The sequence below is a fragment of the Macaca mulatta genome, chromosome 9 (genome assembly GCF_049350105.2).
Source record: "Macaca mulatta isolate MMU2019108-1 chromosome 9, T2T-MMU8v2.0, whole genome shotgun sequence".
NCBI lineage: Eukaryota > Metazoa > Chordata > Mammalia > Primates > Cercopithecidae > Macaca > Macaca mulatta.
The window spans coordinates 30,898,905-30,918,737 of NC_133414.1; the positions used below are offsets into that span (position 1 = coordinate 30,898,905).

The 19,833-nt window shown below is 40.7% G+C and overlaps 1 protein-coding gene and 1 pseudogene across 50 annotated transcripts in view; one reads left to right on the plus strand and one right to left on the minus strand.

Moving 5' to 3' along the window:
- The window catches only part of LOC695267 (supervillin), a 271,952-nt gene that overhangs the window by 98,123 nt on the left and 153,996 nt on the right, over positions 1-19,833 (minus strand). For all 50 annotated transcript variants that reach the window (XM_077946150.1, XM_077946143.1, XM_077946148.1 and 47 more), the window contains 2 exons: positions 10,292-10,349; positions 4,366-4,457 (listed from right to left, as the gene is read on the minus strand). Coding sequence is in view for 12 of the 50 variants with exons in the window: in XM_077946133.1 (XP_077802259.1) it covers positions 4,366-4,457; positions 10,292-10,349 (150 nt within the window). In the remaining 38 variants the exon portion in view is untranslated. The remainder of the gene's footprint in view (positions 1-4,365; positions 4,458-10,291; positions 10,350-19,833) is intronic.
- Positions 16,341-16,416, plus strand: LOC114670212 (small nucleolar RNA SNORD115; annotated as a pseudogene).

The window sequence follows — 19,833 nt, forward strand, 5'->3', positions numbered from 1 at the left end:
TATTACATATCTGTTTTATATTATTATTAATAATAATAGCCAGGCATGGTGGATTGTGCCTGTAATCCCAGCACTTTAGGAAGCTGAGGTGGGCGGATCACTTGAGGTCAGGCGTTTGAGACTAGCCTGACTAACATGATGAAACCCTGTCTCTACTAAATTTACAAAAAATTAGCTAGGCCTGGTAGCATGTGTCTGTAATCCCGGCTACTCAGGAGGCTGAAGCAGGAGAATTGCTTGAACCCGGGAGACGGAGGTTGCAGTGAGTCAAGATTGTGCCACTGCACTCCAGCCTGAGTGACAGAGCATGATTCTGCCTCGAAAAAAAAATATACATATATATATAAAATATGATTTATATGTGTTATATTATTATATAAACCAAGTTTTCTATTATTTTATATTATTATTAATCATATAAAACATGTTTTTGTACTATTATTAGCATAAAGCCAGTACTAAAAACATCATGCATGAAAGTCACCACTGCTGTGGAAATCTGTGTTGTAACTCTGTTGTTTTATTTATAAAGCCTACCTACAGTTCTACCAAAGTTACCTTCTGATTGATAATCTTGAAGGTTTCTGTTCTTTTAAAACTTCAAAAACATTTTTCGTAATATCAGACGTACAGAATATGTAAGCGATATCCTTCACAATACGTTAACATTTTACTACATTGGGTTTATTTTTATTCTTTTTTTCTCTCTCTTAAGTATATTTATATGTGCATATATGTCTGTGTACATACATATATAATATTTTTTTCTGAACCATCTGAGTCAATTGCAGCATGAGGCCCCTTTATCTCTAAATTCTTCAGTGTGCATTTCTTAACAAAAAAGAATAAGAATGCTCTTTAAAATTAGGTTCACCAGCTATAATTCAATTGATTATATGCTGTGTCATAATTATAATTCATATATGGTTCATGTTTAGTAATAGTAGTTATTATGCAATCCAGATATAAATAAGCATCGATGGTCTAATTTCCATTATAATAAGACATTTTCTACTTTGCTTTCAAATACATTAGGACTTCTAAACATATCCATATGTCCCTTGTTTTACCTGTTTCGTGGTCTGTTACTCTTCTCTGAGTGATTCGGAGTGGTACCACTGTGGCAATATGGACTCTATGAGTCTATTTCTTTAGTTATTTCTAATGGGAGCTGGAGGTTAGTTTTCAAGTAAGGCGATTTAAGGAAATTTGACAGCAGAGCTGTAATACTTCATAAGTTATTTACAACCACCTACTATGCTTTGCAATAAGACTATATAACACCAATATTCTGGACAATTTGGTCTGCAGGGTGCTTTTCTTAGGAAACAGTTTATTCCCTTAGCTCTAAGAAACAGACGGTTTCTGGTTAAGACATTGTTGAGTTCAGTCCTCCAAACGTGAGCACAGTAGAACCTTCCAAAGAAATATAAGTGGCGGGGTACTGCCAAGAACGCTTCTCTCCTCCTTCACGCGACAGCCCAAGAGCCCCGGCCAGATCCGGAATATTCTGATCTTACTTCCCACAGGAGTAAAGCCCTTTAACTTTTACTCTTGGATGGCAGCCACTAATAAAAAGACAAGCAGCTCATAAACCAAGCAATTACAAACTAGAGGAATAAGGGGAGGGGTGACGGCTAAAGCGTTTCTTTTCGGAGCCATGAAAATGTTCTAAAACTGGCTGTGCCGATGGAGGCAGAACTCTGTGAATTGCTAAAACCGACCGAATGGCATACTTCAAAGGATAGGATTGCATGGTATGTGTGCTGCATCTTAATAAAGCTGCTAAAGAAAGTGGAGTAATATATTTGGTCCACTTCATAATTCTTAAACAAAAAGTATTTTTTTAATATTATAAAAGTTACATAGGTAAAGATTTTTAATCCCTTGATTACTTGTTTGTGATACACACTTAGAGGAAGTCCTGTAGAGAAGAAGTAACAACCACTTTAATGCCCAGTTTCACAGGAAATGAACAGAAAGAGACTTCTGTAAACTTATCACACATAAAACTTGATGTCATTCAAATAAAATTATAACCAAATCCCTTTTTAACATAATATTGCTAAGAGCTGACACATAAAATCATTAATACATGTGTTAAATCAGAGAAACAACGAAATTGCTGGTCTTTCCAAATCTTCCTATTTTTTCTCATAAAAAGCAAAGATATACGAAATAAGACTGTAGAGAATTTAGGTGAAATTCAGGGGACATGGGGCACTGGCACTTTTTTTTTTTTTTTGAGACAGAGTCTTGCTCTGTTGCCCTGGCTGGAGTGCAGTGGCATGATCTTGGCTCACTGCCATCTCCGCCTCCAGGTTTCAAGCGATTCTCCTGCCTCAGCCTCCTGAGTAGCTGGGACTTCTTGCCCAGCTAATTTTTTGTATTTTTAGTAGAGACAGGGTTTCACCATGTTAGCCGGGATGGTCTCGATCTCCTGACCTCATGATCCGCCCGCCTCAGCCTCCCAAAGTGCTGGGATTACAGATGTGAGCCGCCTTGCCCGGCGGGTGCACTGGCACTTTTAAAGCATGTTTTAAGGATTTAAGGGACCATGTTACTTTAGAAACATCAATCTGGTGAATACACGAAATCATCATCTTTGATTTGTAAAAATTATTTTTTATAACCATTTATGAGAAAATTTTTAATACAACTGGCTAATAAGCTTAGGTGTTCTAAAAGTTTATTACAGATGAAGTTACCATTTGTTGAACCTTAAGGAACCTAACATTTCATATGCTTTTGATTTTTCTGCTCATAATATTGTCTGTGGTATTATGCATCAAATGAAAGAACTGGGATAGAGAAGGGGAAAGAGGGACGCTTCCGACTGGTGGAAAAAACCTCTGCTATGTAGAACTTCACCTAATCAACTCTTCTCAGCTATTGCTGATATCGATTTGTTCATTCTTATACTTTGTTTTGATCATCTGCATAGGTTTTAAGCACTTTAGTTTGGCTCAGATGAAACTGGTTTTTTGTCTTTCACAGAGAGTCCTAAACATTGGCAGAGTCATTCCATTTGACAGCCGTTCTATGCCCCACCTGCACCCGTCCTACCTGGACACGAGGCCACTGGCTTGCCTTGAAAACTCTGATGCGAGCACAGTGTGGATCACCTCATTTCCAGGTAGCATGAACGATTAATTTTCTTTTTGAAACGAAATCTCATCTGCCTTCTTGTAATTCTATACGTTATTCTTACTTTTGCCTCTGGAGCGACATAGAATAAAGCTATATTCCAGCTGACAGTGTTGTCAGTTCTTGAGAATTGCCACATGTCCCTGTCTGGGTTTTCCTCACCAGGCCAAATCCCCGGAGTCTTTCAGACATCCACCCTCATCAGACTATGCCTTGGCCCATCATCCGTTCAATTCCTCAGATATATTCCAATTCAGCAGCGGGCCTTTTTTACTGGATTTACTTTCTATTAAAAGAATATGTTGTTTGGTCTAATTTCTTTGGGACATGATTTTTGCTTTTTCTTTCAGAGTAGAAAAAATCTGTCCTTCCATCAAATCTGTTTCTTCCCTTGGAAGGTCTCCACAGCTCAGTCAGGATGAAGTGAGCCTGGACCAATGATCATTCCCTGTGCTGGTGTTACAGTTACAAAGACCAGGCGATGTTTCCATCATTTCACAGGAAAAACTAGGGGGAATTGGTTTATAGTGGTGCAGACATTTTACTGCATGTGCGCCTTGACCAGTGGAAATAGTAATTCACCAAACACGTGTGAGTGCCTGCCTGGGGAAGAAGAAAGATGGTCATGATATAGTCTGAACGGGCTGTTCGCAGCCCAGCAGGGAAGCTACAAGATGTTAAATGCAAAACCCCTGGCCGGGCGCGGTGGCTCACGTCTGTAATCCCAGCATTTTGGGAGGCCGAGGCGGGCAGATCACGAGGTCAGGAGATCGAGACCATCCTGGCTAACATGGTGAAACCCCGTCTCTACTAAAAATACAAAAAATTAGCTGGGCGTGGTGGCGGTTGCCTGTAGTCCCAGCTACACGGGAGGCTGAGGCAGGAGAATGGCGTGAACCCGGGAGGCGGAGCTTGCAGTGAGCCGAGATCGCACCTCTGCACTCCAGCCTGGGAGACAGCCAGACTCTTGTCTCAAAAAAAAAAAAAAAAAAAGAAAACCTGAGGATGCCTAAAATTAAAGGGCAAGAAAGAGTAGAAAGGTGAGGATTAAAAATGCATGGAGACAGCAGGGAATTGAAACTAATTCTCGGAGGAGGCAGGAAGGGCCGCAAAGGAGACTGTAAGCTGGAGGTTAGGGAGAGAGTTCTGCTCAAGGAAATTCAGACAACACAATACGCATCTACCCAGACGTGGTTGGTCACTTAGGAACAGCCTTACCTTTAGGAAGTGCAACTAAAAGCTTAGCATCAGTTCCTCTTTTGTGGTTAGCGAGCTGTTCTTTATCTTCGAGTGAGAACTCCTTCTGAAAGCTAAAAATTACTCCATTAATAAAGTTAAGTCCGTTTAAATAAAGATATATAAGTAAAAAAATGCAGAACATAAAAATTATGATATTGTTACACATCATTAAATATGTATACATAGATCGCAGGTAAAACATTTTATATTGGGGAGTAAATTGGTAACTTTTTTCACTTATTTATATTTCTGTAAATATTGTGATTTTTTGTGCAACTAAGTAATTACAGCAGGATTGGTGGGTGGTGTGTGAAGACATTGCTGAACTGGGAGTCGTGTGCTTTAACTCAGACTGACCACCTCTTCTTGACCTAAGAATAGCTGTGCAAGCTTGTATTAATTACTCAACCTCTCTGCGCTACAATTTCTTCTTCAGAAAATCAGTAACTTGTCTAGGTGATCTACACGCTGTCCTCCAGTGTTAAAATTACATTAAAGTAACAGATGCCTTCAAACAACCAAGGCATCAAAGCATGGTCAAAAGTTTGGAAAGCCTCATGAAGACTCGTGTTGGAATAAAAGAGGAAATGAAAGAGGAGAATAATAAAGGAAGTGAACCCTTACTGTGGACTTTCCCCCATGTTAAGCACATGGTATCTCCTTAATTATCTCCCCAAGACCCTATGAGGTATGAACTACTCAGCAGGGTGCTGATAAAGGTACAAATGGCCCTGACCTCTTGCCCCGCCCACCCAGACCCTCCACCTGGCACCTGCTTTGTAGTATTGACTGGTGGTGTCAACACTCCCACCATGGAGGATCTCAGGCTCCCCCAGGACTCACTGAACTCAAAGTCCGGAGAGAGGCATGCACGTCAGGCTGCAGCACAACACCGGAACTAGTACCATCCTCAGTTTACAGATCCGGAAATTGTTCCGTGATTTGCCCAAAGACTCATATTTAACAAGAAGAGGAGATGAGATTCAAATCCGTCTCCTAGTTTAATACCAGCCACAGTCACCCCAAGACTGCTGTGTACACAACTCCATCGTCTTTGATGTGCCTGGGGCAGGCAGGGCAGAGGGTGCTGCTGCCTCGAAGGAAGAAAACAAACCTGTGGAAACAGGGAACTGCAGTTCCTCAAGGTCAGTGTGACCTCCAGAGGGGTAAAAGATGGGCATGAAAAAGACTCACTGTGAAGCTGACCTTCCCCCTGTATGGGTGCATTTCCATAGAGGCCAAGGAAGAGACCGAGGAAGCCGCTGTAGGTACTGTGTAAGTGGGACAGCTGAATAAGCTCTACCAGCTGTGTAAACTACATGGAAAGAACTTCCACACAGTCCAAAGCGTGGCCGCCATCCCGCGGTCCTAGAACCAAGCCCATCTGAAATCTTCGTCTTTCCATATACAATGTAGCAAAGCTTATACTCCACAGGTAAGTGTGTTCACATTATTTAATGAAAAGTCTAGAGAATTATTAGGCTTCATAAGCCACACTCCAGATTGGCTGGAAGAGCCCAGGACACCGGCCTAGTCAGAAACTTGGAATTATCGCTGACTTCTAAACACTGAATTGTAAGGCAGTAACTACTGCTTTCAATGTAGAAACCTCAAAAACTTAAATAATGGCAGAAATGTACTCGACTTAAGGAATGGCATGTTATTTTAACTGATTATTTAATTGCTAATTTAAACATCTTGACAAAGCTCTATACTTTCTTTGGGAAACTAAAATATTTTCAGGAAAAAAAAAATTCTACATTAAAGTGAAATAATGCAGTCCCTGAAATATTTAGCTTGTGGAGCACTGACTTGGGGTACAAATGCTGTATCTTATTTTCAGAAATAAACATCTGTGTGCCTTTATTTTCCTCTTTCTGTTTCTCAGAAAGCTCAATGGAGTCACTAATGAAAAGCAAAAAAGTGTCCCTGAGTTAAATACTCCGCTGAATTTACAGAGTGAGCTTTACGAGTCATCACCGAACACTGCCTGGCTCCACGGGCACTTATTTTCTCCAAACACGCTACAAATAGTGCCAGCACCACGTGAAGTGCAGCCTTTTGATGGCAGGTCAGAAACCAAAGAAAACCCAAGTTCTAAGAGGAAAGTCTCTGACGCTTCTTGATGTGGTTCACTCGACATGCTGTTTCCTCCGCCTGAGCTCTCTCTCTCCAGCCTCCTGCCGTCCTGTGGCTTCGTCTCGCTCCTCATCTGGGCCTCAGTTGACTGGTCATGTCCTCAGGGCAGAGCACCTGGACCCACTGCCTATCCTGACCAGAACCCAAAGTATATTACATACCTCATTAACCCCAGCACTTCCTGGGGGCTGAGGCAGGAAGATTGTTTGAACCCAGGAGTTTGAGACCAGCGTGGTCAACATAGCAAGATCCCATCTCTTAAAAAAAAAAAAAAAAAAAAAAAAAAAAGGAAAATTAGCCAGGCACAGTGGCACAAGCCTGTAGTCCCAGCTACTCAGGAGGCTGAGGTGGCAGGATCCATTGAGCCTATGAGTTTGAGGTTGCAGTAAGCTATGATCATTTCACTGTACTCCAGCCTGGGAGACAGAGTGAGACCCTGTCTGTTTAAAAAATTAAATGATTGAATTAAAAATTATTTTTAAAAAATTAAAATATGTTGAATGAATGAACGACTACTACAAAACACTTCAAATGAATACTATAATTCACCCTGAAGTATTTTTTGTGTACTTTTTATGCAAAGTTGATGTGACGGCCAGGGGTAAAATCATTACAAACATTGAGAATAACTGTAAGAGCATACGGTCAATAACATCAGTCATAAGCCCCTCCTCCCTCCCTTCCATCTCAGCCTCCCTCCTTTCCTTTCTTCCTTTCTTTCCTTCTTTCATCTTTGGACAGGACATAATTTGGAACACATCATCCCTTAGCACCTTCGCTCACCTTGCATACATGTGTGAAAAACTGGTGTAATCGCACGTGTTTGTAAAGTATCGATTTTAGAATCTGCAGCTTCCAGGTAAACATTTATTACTGAGTCCACACGGCTGTCATCACCCTCTGGTCCTGTCTCCGCTGCCTCTCTCCCCTGACTCTCTCCCCTGCTCCTGCTAAATGACTGGGGGGTTCTGAGAAAGCAGATGAGCAGGCAGGAGGAGCAGGAGCAGGCAGACTGGGCTGGAAAGTGTGGCTCTGGCTCAAGGCGGTGCCACAAGCTGTGATTGATGCAAGACCCCTCAAATCAACATGTGAAATCGAGTTTCTTTCTTTAAAAAAAATCGTGTTTCTTCCCTGAACTTTCTCTACCCGAGGGCACCGATCATCAGTGAAAACACAGGTAAGACATGCTTGTAAAATTCAGGACGGTTCATCGGTGAGCACCTTTTCCGGCTCATCTAACGCTGATGAAACACAAGCACCTGGGAGGGTCCGGACTCTTCTCTCCTCTCTGCTTCTTCTGACCCAGAGGCTCCAGAGCAGGGAGACTGGTAGGGCCCATTACTAATGCACATGGACTGGTGACCCCAAAAGCATGGAGCTCTCAGATGCTGGATCCTGCCCTTCCTCCTCAGTCACCCCCCAAGGGACAAAGGGGTGCCTGCAGGGGCAACCTCTGCAGGCCTTGGTGTTTCACTAGAGCTCAACCAAAAGTAAGAGCCTATGTTTCAGTAGGGAGGCATCTCTCCATAGATACTAAAGTTAGTGCTGTCCACTTCATTTTCTGCATTTTGATTTTAGCTTTCTAACAGTGAGAAACACCTTTTGGATTTTTATCCAACTCTCTGTCTCCCCTGAAACAGCGCTCATTCTTTAGGACTGATTGTTTGTGCCACCATCCCCCTTCCTCTGCTTCTAAGAAGAGAATGCCCCCTGCTTCCATGACAATTTTTCTTTTAAATGTGTCCCATTAACCTACTTAAATGCCTACCCGTAGCAACAGGGGGAATTTTATTAAAGGGAGAGCAGGATACTCCGCTGTTATCATCTCTATTTTTCACAACGTGGAAATGCTACTATTACAAGGACTGTGCAGCACCCACACAGCGTAAGTCTCCTCCACAATCTGTTCATTCCCCTACTGAAGTTTAAATTACAAGATACGGGAGACGAAGCCCCTTTAGCTCATATTTTCGTCTCTTTTAGCTGGTGTCTGGTTGACTAGATTTCTTTTAAGGAAGCAGGCTCCTGTACCTCCAGCCTATTTTACACTTAGCACCATAGCACATAGGCTGTCATTTTACTAGGTATGCATGACGTAACACCCATGATTTGAGAACAGCTGTGTCTGTTTGAGTCTCTGTCCACTGACGTGTGTGACTTTCATATTGCGTGCTTTTCCTATCCTTGAATAAGGAATGCCTTCCTGTCTCTTGTTTCCTTAATCACTTATTAGCTCCATGACAGTTAAATCAACCTACTAGGGACATATTAGAAAACAAGCCGGGGTCAGAAGCAGTGGCTCATGCCTGTAATCTCAGCACTTTGGGAGGCCGAGGCGGGTGGATCATGAGGTCAGGAGATCGAGACCATCCTGGCTAACACGGTGAAACCCTGTCTCTACTAAAAAATACAAAAAACTAGCCGGGCAAGGTGGCGGGCGCCTGTAGTCCCAGCTACTCGGGAGGCTGAGGCAGGAGAATGGCGTGAACCCGGGAGGCAGAGTTTGCAGTGAGCCGAGATTGCGTCACTGCACTCCAGCCTGGGCGACAGAGCAAGACCGTCCCCCCCCCCACCAAAAAAAGAAAGAAACCAAGCCTCAGATCCTATTAAAACACGGCCAAGATGAGAAATATGGATGATGGACGCATCCCATTAAAAAAGTAACGTTTCGTGAGTCAGTGAAGACAACCTCACTGATGACCCTGGATCATCATTGTTCTAATTAACCTTATACTTAGATGTGCTGCTTGATGAGATTGTGTGTAAAAATTAAATAAAGCATAAACATTTAAAAGATGCGGATGAATTACACCAAGGATTTGTCCCATCCAGTGTGTTTGCAAGATCAACTGGCATTTTCAAATGCAGAGCAGGCTCAGCCTGAGGAGGACAGAAGTTAGACCCCTGTCTACTCTAATGTTGTTGAAATGCAAATCCTTTTTGGTCAAGGAACAATGTCATAATACCTGAGGCACAAGAGCAACTGTGTGGAAATTGGAGCTGGGCCCTTCCACTATAGTAAAGCACAGATTGAGACCTTTGCCTGACTGTGTGGGGGACAGCTTTGTGCCTCCATCTGAAAATATAAAACTCTATTAATATAGGCAACAATCTACTAAAAAGTACCTGAGATACAGCTACTGTGTATGGCACAGGCATTCATTTCCACGTTCTCTTACATCCATGATGATGTGTCATGGAGTTATAGCACATTAGGTCAATCAAATTAGCACCCATAATATTCTGGGGCCAAGGGGACTGGAAGTACAGAAAGGTTAAGAGAGAGAGAGAGATGGAAAGACCAGGGAAGAATAACTCAAATGGGTGGATGGACGGATGGATGGATGGATGGATGTGTGTGTGTGTATGTCTATGGAAAAAGGAAGGGAGGGAGGGAGGAGAGGAAGCAAGGAGGAAGGAAGAGGGAGGAGAAACAAGTTTAAACCATTTCTAAAAAGAATCTAGTTCCCTTCTTTGATGGACAGATTGCAAAAGGACAGTGCCTGCTTAGAGGCACGTGTGAGAAAGAAAAGATAATAGTCCTTTAAAAGTTTGCAATGACAAGAGACGTCCAGGTTCTGTTCTCCAAATAGTTTCCATAAACAGAATTAAATACAAAGATTCCTTTGCTTCATAAATTTTAATAAATCAATAGAAAACATATTGCCAAACATTTAAACTCATGAGTTAGACATTCAAGAGAATAATTTTAAAAGCTACAACAAATCTTCAAAATTTCACAGTCGTTGAGACAAGGCTACTTTACCTTGAAACTTTCCTTTGACGTGGGAATCCAACGAAGCTTAAGTTTTTCTTGTTGAAGTCTAAGGGAAAAGAAATAATGTAACATTGAAATAGTTATGCAAATTGTTAAAAATCCAATGAGAAAAAACTCTCCAAACTCCTTTTGAACATATAATTTAAGAAAAAGAAAACCGTTAACCAAACAAAAAATAGAAATGCAAAAATGACACCTTCTAAGAATCAAATTCCACATGGAAATGTACATAGGTGAGTTTTGCTTTTCTCTTTCAGAAAGCAGCCAACATACTCCATGGGTAAATGAAAATAATAACAACAATAATAATAATACTTCTAACATAGTTAGTTCAATGTTACCATTTAAATTTGTTATGGCAGCAAGAATAACTCAAAGCAATTAAATACTAAATAACACAGCTATATACTCAGGAATAGAGAAGAAAAAAAGCAATTTTGGTCCAGGTAACGAGAAATGTTTGCGATGCCTTTAAAGCATGGGGGTGGGGTCTGAAGAGCAAAGGACAACTCAGCTGTGTCTTTTGCTCTCATTAAAATCTAAACAATAACAACTAATAAAAATAACCATTTATTTGTATTTTGAAGACAAGACATGTATTATGCAAAGACAGCTGGTAACAATTCTATACAGGAAAAACACATCCCAAATGAACAGGTTAATCAAAACCAGGCACAGATAAAACTTACAACCAGTCTAATGGCATGTAATCTGTTTTACAGCCTTTGGCTTACAGCATTTGTTCACTAAGAAAACCACAAATAGACCATTTACAGAAACTTCTTCCCCTAAGGAAGTGCCTTTTGCTCTTTAATATTTAGGGGCAGAAGCCTGAGGAAAAATAAGTACAAAATATATCAGATGCTGACACTTCATTATCCATCAAAATACATCCTCAGTCCTGGAATTTGGAACTGTGGCCAACTAAAGAAATACAATAAAATGAAAGATATAATGGCAGCAAAACATCTAAGCTTTTCTCCTAACTATACAAGTTTCTTGTTATGTAATTAACAGAAGAGAAATCAATTCACAAAACTATCAAGTGCTGTAGGAGAAAATTCCTGAATCTGAGGTCTGAATTGTTCAAGTCACTTCCCAATAGTGCATTTGAGTTGGAAAACAGTTTTGATGTATCATGGCTGAGTTTCAAATATGATACTCAAAATAACCTTAGCGTTTCATTTTTGTTCAATCAGTAAACTGAACATGCCACACCACTTCGGTAGTTAAATTGAGAGCATGTATTTTCCTCTGGGCTGGAAAAAAGCCACTGAAAAGACAGTATCTTGTTCCAAATTGTCTCACATGAAGAGTTAATAAAAAGACACTACGCACCACTGCCTACTGGAAAGAATTTAGTATGTATAGCATTTGATTTAGAAAAATATTTTAACTAAAGTGCAGCACGTCTAGAATTTGATCCAAAGTGTGGGCATTCTGATTGCATTTGCAATTTTTCCTACATAAAGGTTTCAGTGGTTTAGTAATAACTTTAACTTACTAAGGGAAAAAAAATTCACATTATCAACAGTCACAAGATAAGCTCAGTTATAAACTCAATTAGCTATTTAAAGTGTCTTTTGAGAAATGTGTATAAGTAACTGAACACAGGAGAATACATAGGGCAAAATAGAGGACCCCAAGCATTCATTATGTTATAAAATCCATACATAAGAGCATTTCATGTTTATCTTGCCTTACCTTGTTTCTCAGAGAATTTGAAAGCTCCCAAATAGCTGGAAAAACCTGGGCTTCTGAACATGGCTGCACACAGAAGGCTCAGTCACACAGCCTGCTCTACAGCTAATTCTCAGCCAGCAACAACCTTCGTCTGGTCTAAGCAAAACTGGGTTGAGATTTTTCACAGTGCAGGACTAGAGCGACCAGGCACTTGTGTCTTTGAGCCTATGGTACACGAGAAGCAAGAGTCCGCTGGCTGGAACAGCTCAGACCCCATAATCAGATTACGAACAGAAATTAAGCCTGGAGGCGCTGCAACAGACTGGAGCCCAGTGATGGGACGTGCGTGATGTAGATGACCAAGGCAAAGCCATGGCGCATCCCAGCATTTGCTCCGACTAAGGAGACAGTGCTGCAACCTAACCATCATCGGAGGAGTCAAATACAACTTCTTCTCCCTACAGACACACACACAGAGAAAAACCTACAGAGGCCCTCGTGTACTGGGAAGAAGGGACACTTGAGTGTTTCCAGGCTGCTCCAAGTCTGGCTTTGGCTAAGTTAAATGAAGTATTTCACCTAACAGAGAGCCAAAAACCCGTACTTAAGATTTATGAACAACATGTGAGTGAAACTGTGGGAAAAGAAAGGGCAGATATTACTAGAGATTCAAAATTTTAATCTGAGGTAGAAGCTATTAAGTTAGGCTTTGCCTATTAGATTGCCCCCTATTTAATTTTAACCACAGTATGTAGTCGGTGAGCTCAAGCAATGCTCATGCAATTCCAAGAAAAATTCGCAATAATCACAGACTGACTGTACAGAAAAATGGGACATTCAAGAGAACCAAGAGAAATGGTCTTATTTGAAAGCTAAGGAAATAGGGCTAGACGAGTAGCTTGCTCCTGGATAGACAACTGTTTGGTGATGGAGCTACGGGATCTTGGGGAGGTGGGTTCAAGACTGTGATACACCACACCCCCACCTAGGAGCAGGGACTCTGAGTTTGTCTTTATATCTTTAGTTCTGGACACTACCTGGTGCACAGTAGGTCTGCAGGAAATGTTTGCTGAATGAACATAGGAAATCATGAGATAATCTCTTCTAAAAGCTAGAGATCTCCTTCTAAAATGGGTGCGTGGAGTTAGTATCCTGTGTTCAAATCAGGTGGACTTAGACTAATTTGTAAAATACAAGCACACTTAAAGTGAAAATGAAGAATTATATGCCGAATTAATAAAGACACATAAACACAAGGTACATCAACCCTGGGTACTAGAGGGGTCAGTGGTGGCATTTTTGCCATTTTTCTCTACATTCATTACATTGTAGTCATACAGTCAGGAAAAACTATGGCAAATAGGATAGTTAAAAAAAACTCAGCAAGGAACAACGTACCTTGGATAACTAAACCAGAAACTTCATGGTAAGGTCATAGATAATTAGCAACAAAAAGAAAAAAGGGAGTATTGGGAGGAGAAGAGGAAGGGGAGGAAATAGCAGAAGCAACTGATGTGGAAATAAAGAGATGAACCAGGCATGGTGGCTGATGCCTATAATCCTGAAATTTTGGGAGGCCAAGGCAGGAGGATCACTTGAGTCCAGGGGTTCAAGACTGGCCTGGGCAACATGGCAAGGCCCTGTCTCTAAAAAAAATAAAAAATGAGCTGGGTGTGGTGGTGTACACCTACAGTCCCAGCTACTTGGGAGGCCGAGGCGGGTGGATCACTTGAGCCCGGGAGGTCAAGGCTGCAGTGAGCCATGGTTGCACCACTGCACTCCAGCCTGGGCAACAGAGTGAGATCCTATCTCAAAAAAAAAAGAAAGAAAGAAAAAAAAAAGAATAGAGAGATAGATGAAATAATATACATGTTGACATGTTGATAAATAATCCTTTATAAAGAATGTAACAGTTTATGGAACAGAGTGTCACTGCTCATCACCCTTTCTGTGCCTGAAAATTACTCTTCCTATAGAATTCTCAATTACAGTTATCCTAAAAGAATCTAAAGGCTTATTTTGAATTATTATTAAGGAATAAGTCTATTCTAATTTTTTTTTTCAAATTTTCCTGTCACTTGCTTTTCCTTTTCTTCTTTTTTTTCAACATTTATTTTAGATTAAGGGGTACATGTGCAGGTTTGTTACATGGGTACATTGAGTGATGCTGAGGTTTGGGGTACAGTGGGTCCCATCACCCTGGTATTGAGCATAGTACCCAATTGTTTGTTTTCCAGCCCTCGCCCCCTTCCCTTATTTGAAATTTTGAAAGTAAAATTCCAGTACAGAATTTTCTTAATTGTTGGGTGTTCTCTTTAAGTTGGTAACAGAGTCTTACCAGAATTCTTTGCCTCACCCATGGATTATGGTACAAAGCAAACTGATTTAAATATGACATAATTGTTGAAAGGAAAAAGCACAACATTCTTTATGAAATTATGGATATAAAATTTAATCTATTATTTAAGCATTCTATCAATATGAAACCAAATAAGACTGTGAAGAAAAACCTCTATTTTATGTTAATAGAAAGTATCTTTGAAAAATTTTCATTTACTCTCCAATAATTATAAGGAATTATGATTTTTAATTTTTCCACTTGACATTCAAAAATTATTACTATTATTATTATCATTATTGTTTTAGGCTAGCTCATTCACACAGGAGAGCTACAAAATACCCAAACATTTCCTCACATCATTCTGTAGGTTAACATATTTATTTGCAGAGAATTCTAAGTTGTGATTGTGACTTTTTTTTTTCCCCACTCTGTCACCCAGGCTGGAGTGCAATGGCACATCTTTTGGGTCACTGCAACCTCTGTCTCCCGGGTTCAAGTGATTCTCCTGCCTCAGCCTCCTGAATAGCTGAGATTACAGGCACACGCCACCATGTCCAGCTAATTTTTGTATTTTTAGTAGAGATGGGGTTTCGCCATGTTGGCCAGGCTGGTCTCGAACTCCTGACCTCAGGTGATCTGCCCACCTTGGCCTCCCAAAGTGCTGGGATTACAGGTGTCAGCCACCGCGCCCAGCCTGTGGCTTTCTCAAATTTCAGGGAGAAGACGATTTAACTGACTGCTGATGGTGGTGTATTCCCTCTTCAACAGCATCACACAGCCACCAGCTCAGCATGAATGCACAAAGTTCCCTGCTGCTGTGTCCACTGAGAAGCACTAATCTTGCTCAGGGCAATGCTTTATGGAAGTACCATATTTTACTGGATATTTTTAAGGTTGTAATCTTTAACTAAAGAGAAGTAAAAGCAACTATTTAAGTTGCCTTTAGACGGGCATGCAAACCTGCTTTAGGAGAAGGGGTAAAACCGTGTGCCTGGGAGAGGCTGAGGGAGGTCACTGTCACAGCATGTCATGGAACATGGTCATCTCATGGTATACTTCACACCATGCCATGGTACACATGACATCGGGCTATGGTACATGCCATGCTGTGTCATGGTACATGGGTGGTGGCTGGAGGAGACCTGAAGGATCTATGAGTGAGCCATTGTGATGCTGACACCCCACAGTGGTGTCACTGGAACAAGCGAATCAGGCCCGGGCGGACCCTGGGAAGACTGGAGCTGAAGGGGCCTTTCTGATCACCTGGTCTTCATGTAGTGAAATGTTAGGTGACTCCTATAGAATACTCAAGGTCACAAAGCTTGTGGCGTGGAAGTGCCAGGCTGAAAATCCACATGCTCTGACTCTCCCCAGGACAATTCCCACATCCCTGATCAGCCTGAATACAAGAGAACCAGGGCCATTGCTGTAAACTTGTCCTGGATTGAGGTCATAGGGCCTCCCAGCCCTGGCCCGCAGGGATGTTGCTGGTAAAGGGGCCAGCCTGACCCCAGAAGGAGATGTTAGGCCAGTTGCAGTTGTCTTTCATAAACCTTATATGGTTTCTAAGTCTAAGTATGATCCCAAAGACATTGCTCGAAACCAGGGGTGCCCCAAGATATGAGTAACTAGGGCATAGCTAAGGCTGTAAGGCTCAGAGAGAAGTCAGTGTCCCTGGTGGGGTGTGGGTGTTGTGTATAAAAAGAAGCAATTGATTATGATTTTTCCTTTTCTTCCTAATTCTCCCACCATATTGGAGAGGAATAAGATGTGGACATGGCTACTTTGAAGTGTGTAGGAAGCAATGACTCATTAATTCTATTTCTAAAAATGCACACAAGGAAAGTGCTATGAATGAACTCAAGGGGGTTTACCATTTGTATACCAATACCACCCAATTGTCTGGCACTGAAGATGTGGCATCCAGTCCACTTTACCACCAGTGTTTAAGGAAACCATCTCTGTTAAGCATATTTGATCTAAGTGTGCATATGCATATGAGTGCCACGGGCTGGGCCAATGATGAGTTATTATCTTGACAAGAAATGATGACGTAAAAATCAAGCTTAGTTGGATTACGCTGAGGCCAGGCCTAGGTAACAATTGTGAGACAAGAAGTTTGGATTTCTTAGTTTCCTTCTATGGAGATTTTATTTCGGGATTCTGGCAATGAAATAGTTCTGTGAAACTTTTTGTGCACACTTCTATCTGTGTGCTTCTGAGTAAACTATAAATTCTGATTCTTTAAGTGTTTAAGTTTCCTATAGTTCCTAATTTTCTTGGCTATTTGGCACTAAGACCCTTGCTCTCTTTCTCTCACTGGATGATTTAGTAAGACCCTACTGGTGCTATTCTATTGAGTGGAGGAGACAGGCTGCCTTTGCCAGCTGAAAAATTCCATATAGATCATTGAACTAGTGAAGACTGAGCTCTACAATAATTAGAATTATTCATTCAGACAACATGAATATCATGATAGGGTTTTCTCAATAACTGACTGGCACATGTGATGCAATCCTCATGAGAAAATCCTCACTTTTTACCTAGGATTGATTTTTTTGAGGGTTGAGAAATGTAACACATTGCAATTTTCCTCAATGCATTATAGTCATTGATGTCTAAATACAGACAAAATTTTCTATAATATGAGTATAGTATTCTACCTGTGCTAGGATATGTTTTGATCACTGACGAATCTTTATGACTGAAGTACCCTTGCAATTGGGGTAAAAATGTGAGTTACAATAATATGTGTTTTCCCATGAAACTTGAAATTGGATAAATTGATGAGCAATCTGGTACCTGACTTTCCTCTCCCGAGTACGTTTGGCTTCATTTCTGTTACGATGAAAGTGTGTGCTGTGAATGATGTCAATGGTAAATAGGACCTTTATGGACACTCATATGAATGACAATAAGGGCCATTCCTTCAGGCAACATGATTACCCTTGTGTACTCTCCTTCTCAATGAGTGACTAGCATACTTGATGGAATCTACAAGAGGGAAACTTGGTTTTTTACTAAAATTGCATGGATATCATGTTGACAAGATTTGTGATTATTGGTATCATCTCTAAGAGGTGATATTCATTTGGTCTAAATATAGAAGTTAACCTATTAACATCTAATTTATGTGTCAGGTTGCTATGTTTTTATAATGTTTGTGGTTTATTGATGATGACTCACAACATAAAGAATATGGCATTATGGCGACTTGTTCTAATTGTAATATATACATATCCCATCATTTATTAAATTAAATACAATGATGAGTAGTATATCTTTTTCTGTGGCGTGACCGTAGCTCACTGTAGCCTTGAACTCCTGGGCTCAAGCAATTCTCCCACCTCATCCTCCTGAGTCTCTGGAACTACAGGCATGTGCCAATACGCCTGGTTAATTTTTGAATTTTTTGGTAGAGATTGGGTCTCACTATGTTTCCTAGGCTGATCTCCAACTCCTGGCCTCAAGTGATCCTCCTGCCTTGGCTTCACAAAATGCTAGGATTATAGGCACGAGCCACCGCTCCCTGCCAGTAGCATTTCTTTTACTTTTTTTTAACAATGTAAATGATTTTTTTTTTTAAGATGGAGTCTTGCTCTGTCACCAGGCTGGAATGCAGTGGCACGATCTAGGCTCACTGCAACCTCCACCTCCCGGGTTCAAGTGATTCTCTTGCCTCAGACTCCCAAGTAGCTGGGATTATAGGCACGCACCACCACGCCCAGCTAATTTTTGTATTTTTAGTAGAGACGGGGTTTCACCGTGTTGACCAGGATGGTCTCAATCTCCTGACCTCATGATCCGCCTGCCTCAGCCTCCCAAAGTGCTGGGATTACAGGCGTGAGCCTCCACGCCTGAGTGCAAATGATTTTTTTATTTCAGTAGTTTTTTGGGTACAGGTGGTTTTGGATTAAACAGATAAGTTCTTTAGTGGTGATTTCTGAGATTTTAGTGCACCCTTACCTAAGCATGTACACTGTACCTAATATGTCGTCTTTTATCCCTCACCCCTCTCCCAACCTTCCCCTTTAGAGTCCCCAAAGTCCATTAGATAACTCTCATGCCTTTGCATCCTCATAGCTTAGCTCCCACTTATAAATGAAAACATATGATATTGGTTTTCCATTCCTGAGTTACTTCACTTAGAATAATGGTTTCCAGCTCCATCCAGGTTCTTGCAACAGACATTATTTCATTCTTTTTTATGGCTGAGTAGTATTCTACAGTGTATATATATCACATTTTCTTTATCCACTTGTTGGTCTATGGGCACTTAGGTTGGTTCCATATCTTTGCAATTGTGAATTGTGCTGCTATAAATATGAGGATGCATGTGTCTTTTTTATATAATGACTTCTTTTCCTTTGGGTAGATACCCAGTAGTGGGATTGTTGGATTAAATAGTAGTTTTACTTTTGGTTCCTTAAGGAATACACCAACAACAAACTATCTAAAAAGAAATTAAGAAATCAATCCCATTCATAATTGTATCAAAAAAATTGTTGTAAATTTAACCAAGATGAAAGATCGGTATACTGAAAACTATAAAACATTGATGAAAGAAATTATAGATGACTCAAATAAATGGGTCCATGAATTGGAATAATTAATATTGGTAAAATTAATAGACCCATTTGTGTATACATTTATAAATGTGTATTTGTGTATACATTTATACATGTATAAAATGGGAATTAGTCTACCTGGGGTGCATATAGAAGACTGGGTAAATAAATTACACAAGCAAACCGGGGTTGAAACTCCATTACTGATTTGAAAAATTTTAAATATTATATTAGAGATGCACACACACCTAATCAGAATGACAGGAAATAGACCAAGACATTAATTCTCTCACAACTCAGAGATAACTCTGTTGATGTTTTCTCCTAAGTAACTTCTCTGTTTTCCAAAGTATCCACCGTATGCACGATTTCCTTCTGTAATTGCAAAACAATTAAACACAAATGAAGATGAAGGCAATAAGACCTCTTAAATCCCCAAAGCTTAGACATAGGCTAAAAATCCAGGAGAAAATCCTGGCGTGAATGAATGGCGCCTATGGCCCTATGGCACAAAATCAGCCTGCTCACTTCTTCCAGCAGATGCATATTCTTGGCTCTAAATTGAGGAGTTGACCTAGACGGTCACCAAGATCCTTGACAACAGGCGCCAGTGTTGCTTAACTTTGACAGTAGGTGTGCACAGAAGAACCTCACCCTGCCTAATAACATTGAATTCACCTATTAAATCCCCTTCATAAATGTTTTTCTTTATTACCAATCATACCTTTCCTGCTCAAAAGCCTTTATTGTCTCCTCACTAAAGGATTATAAAAACTGGAGAGACAGCACGTGACGCACACTTCCGGGTGCATTTCTAGCACAGAGCCCGGCTCAGAACAAGTGAACTATCAATACTGGTTGAATGGATCAATCAATCAAACGAGCAGGCAAGCTCTGAAATTACTTCTATCCTTAAATTTCTCCCATTCTTAGCCAAC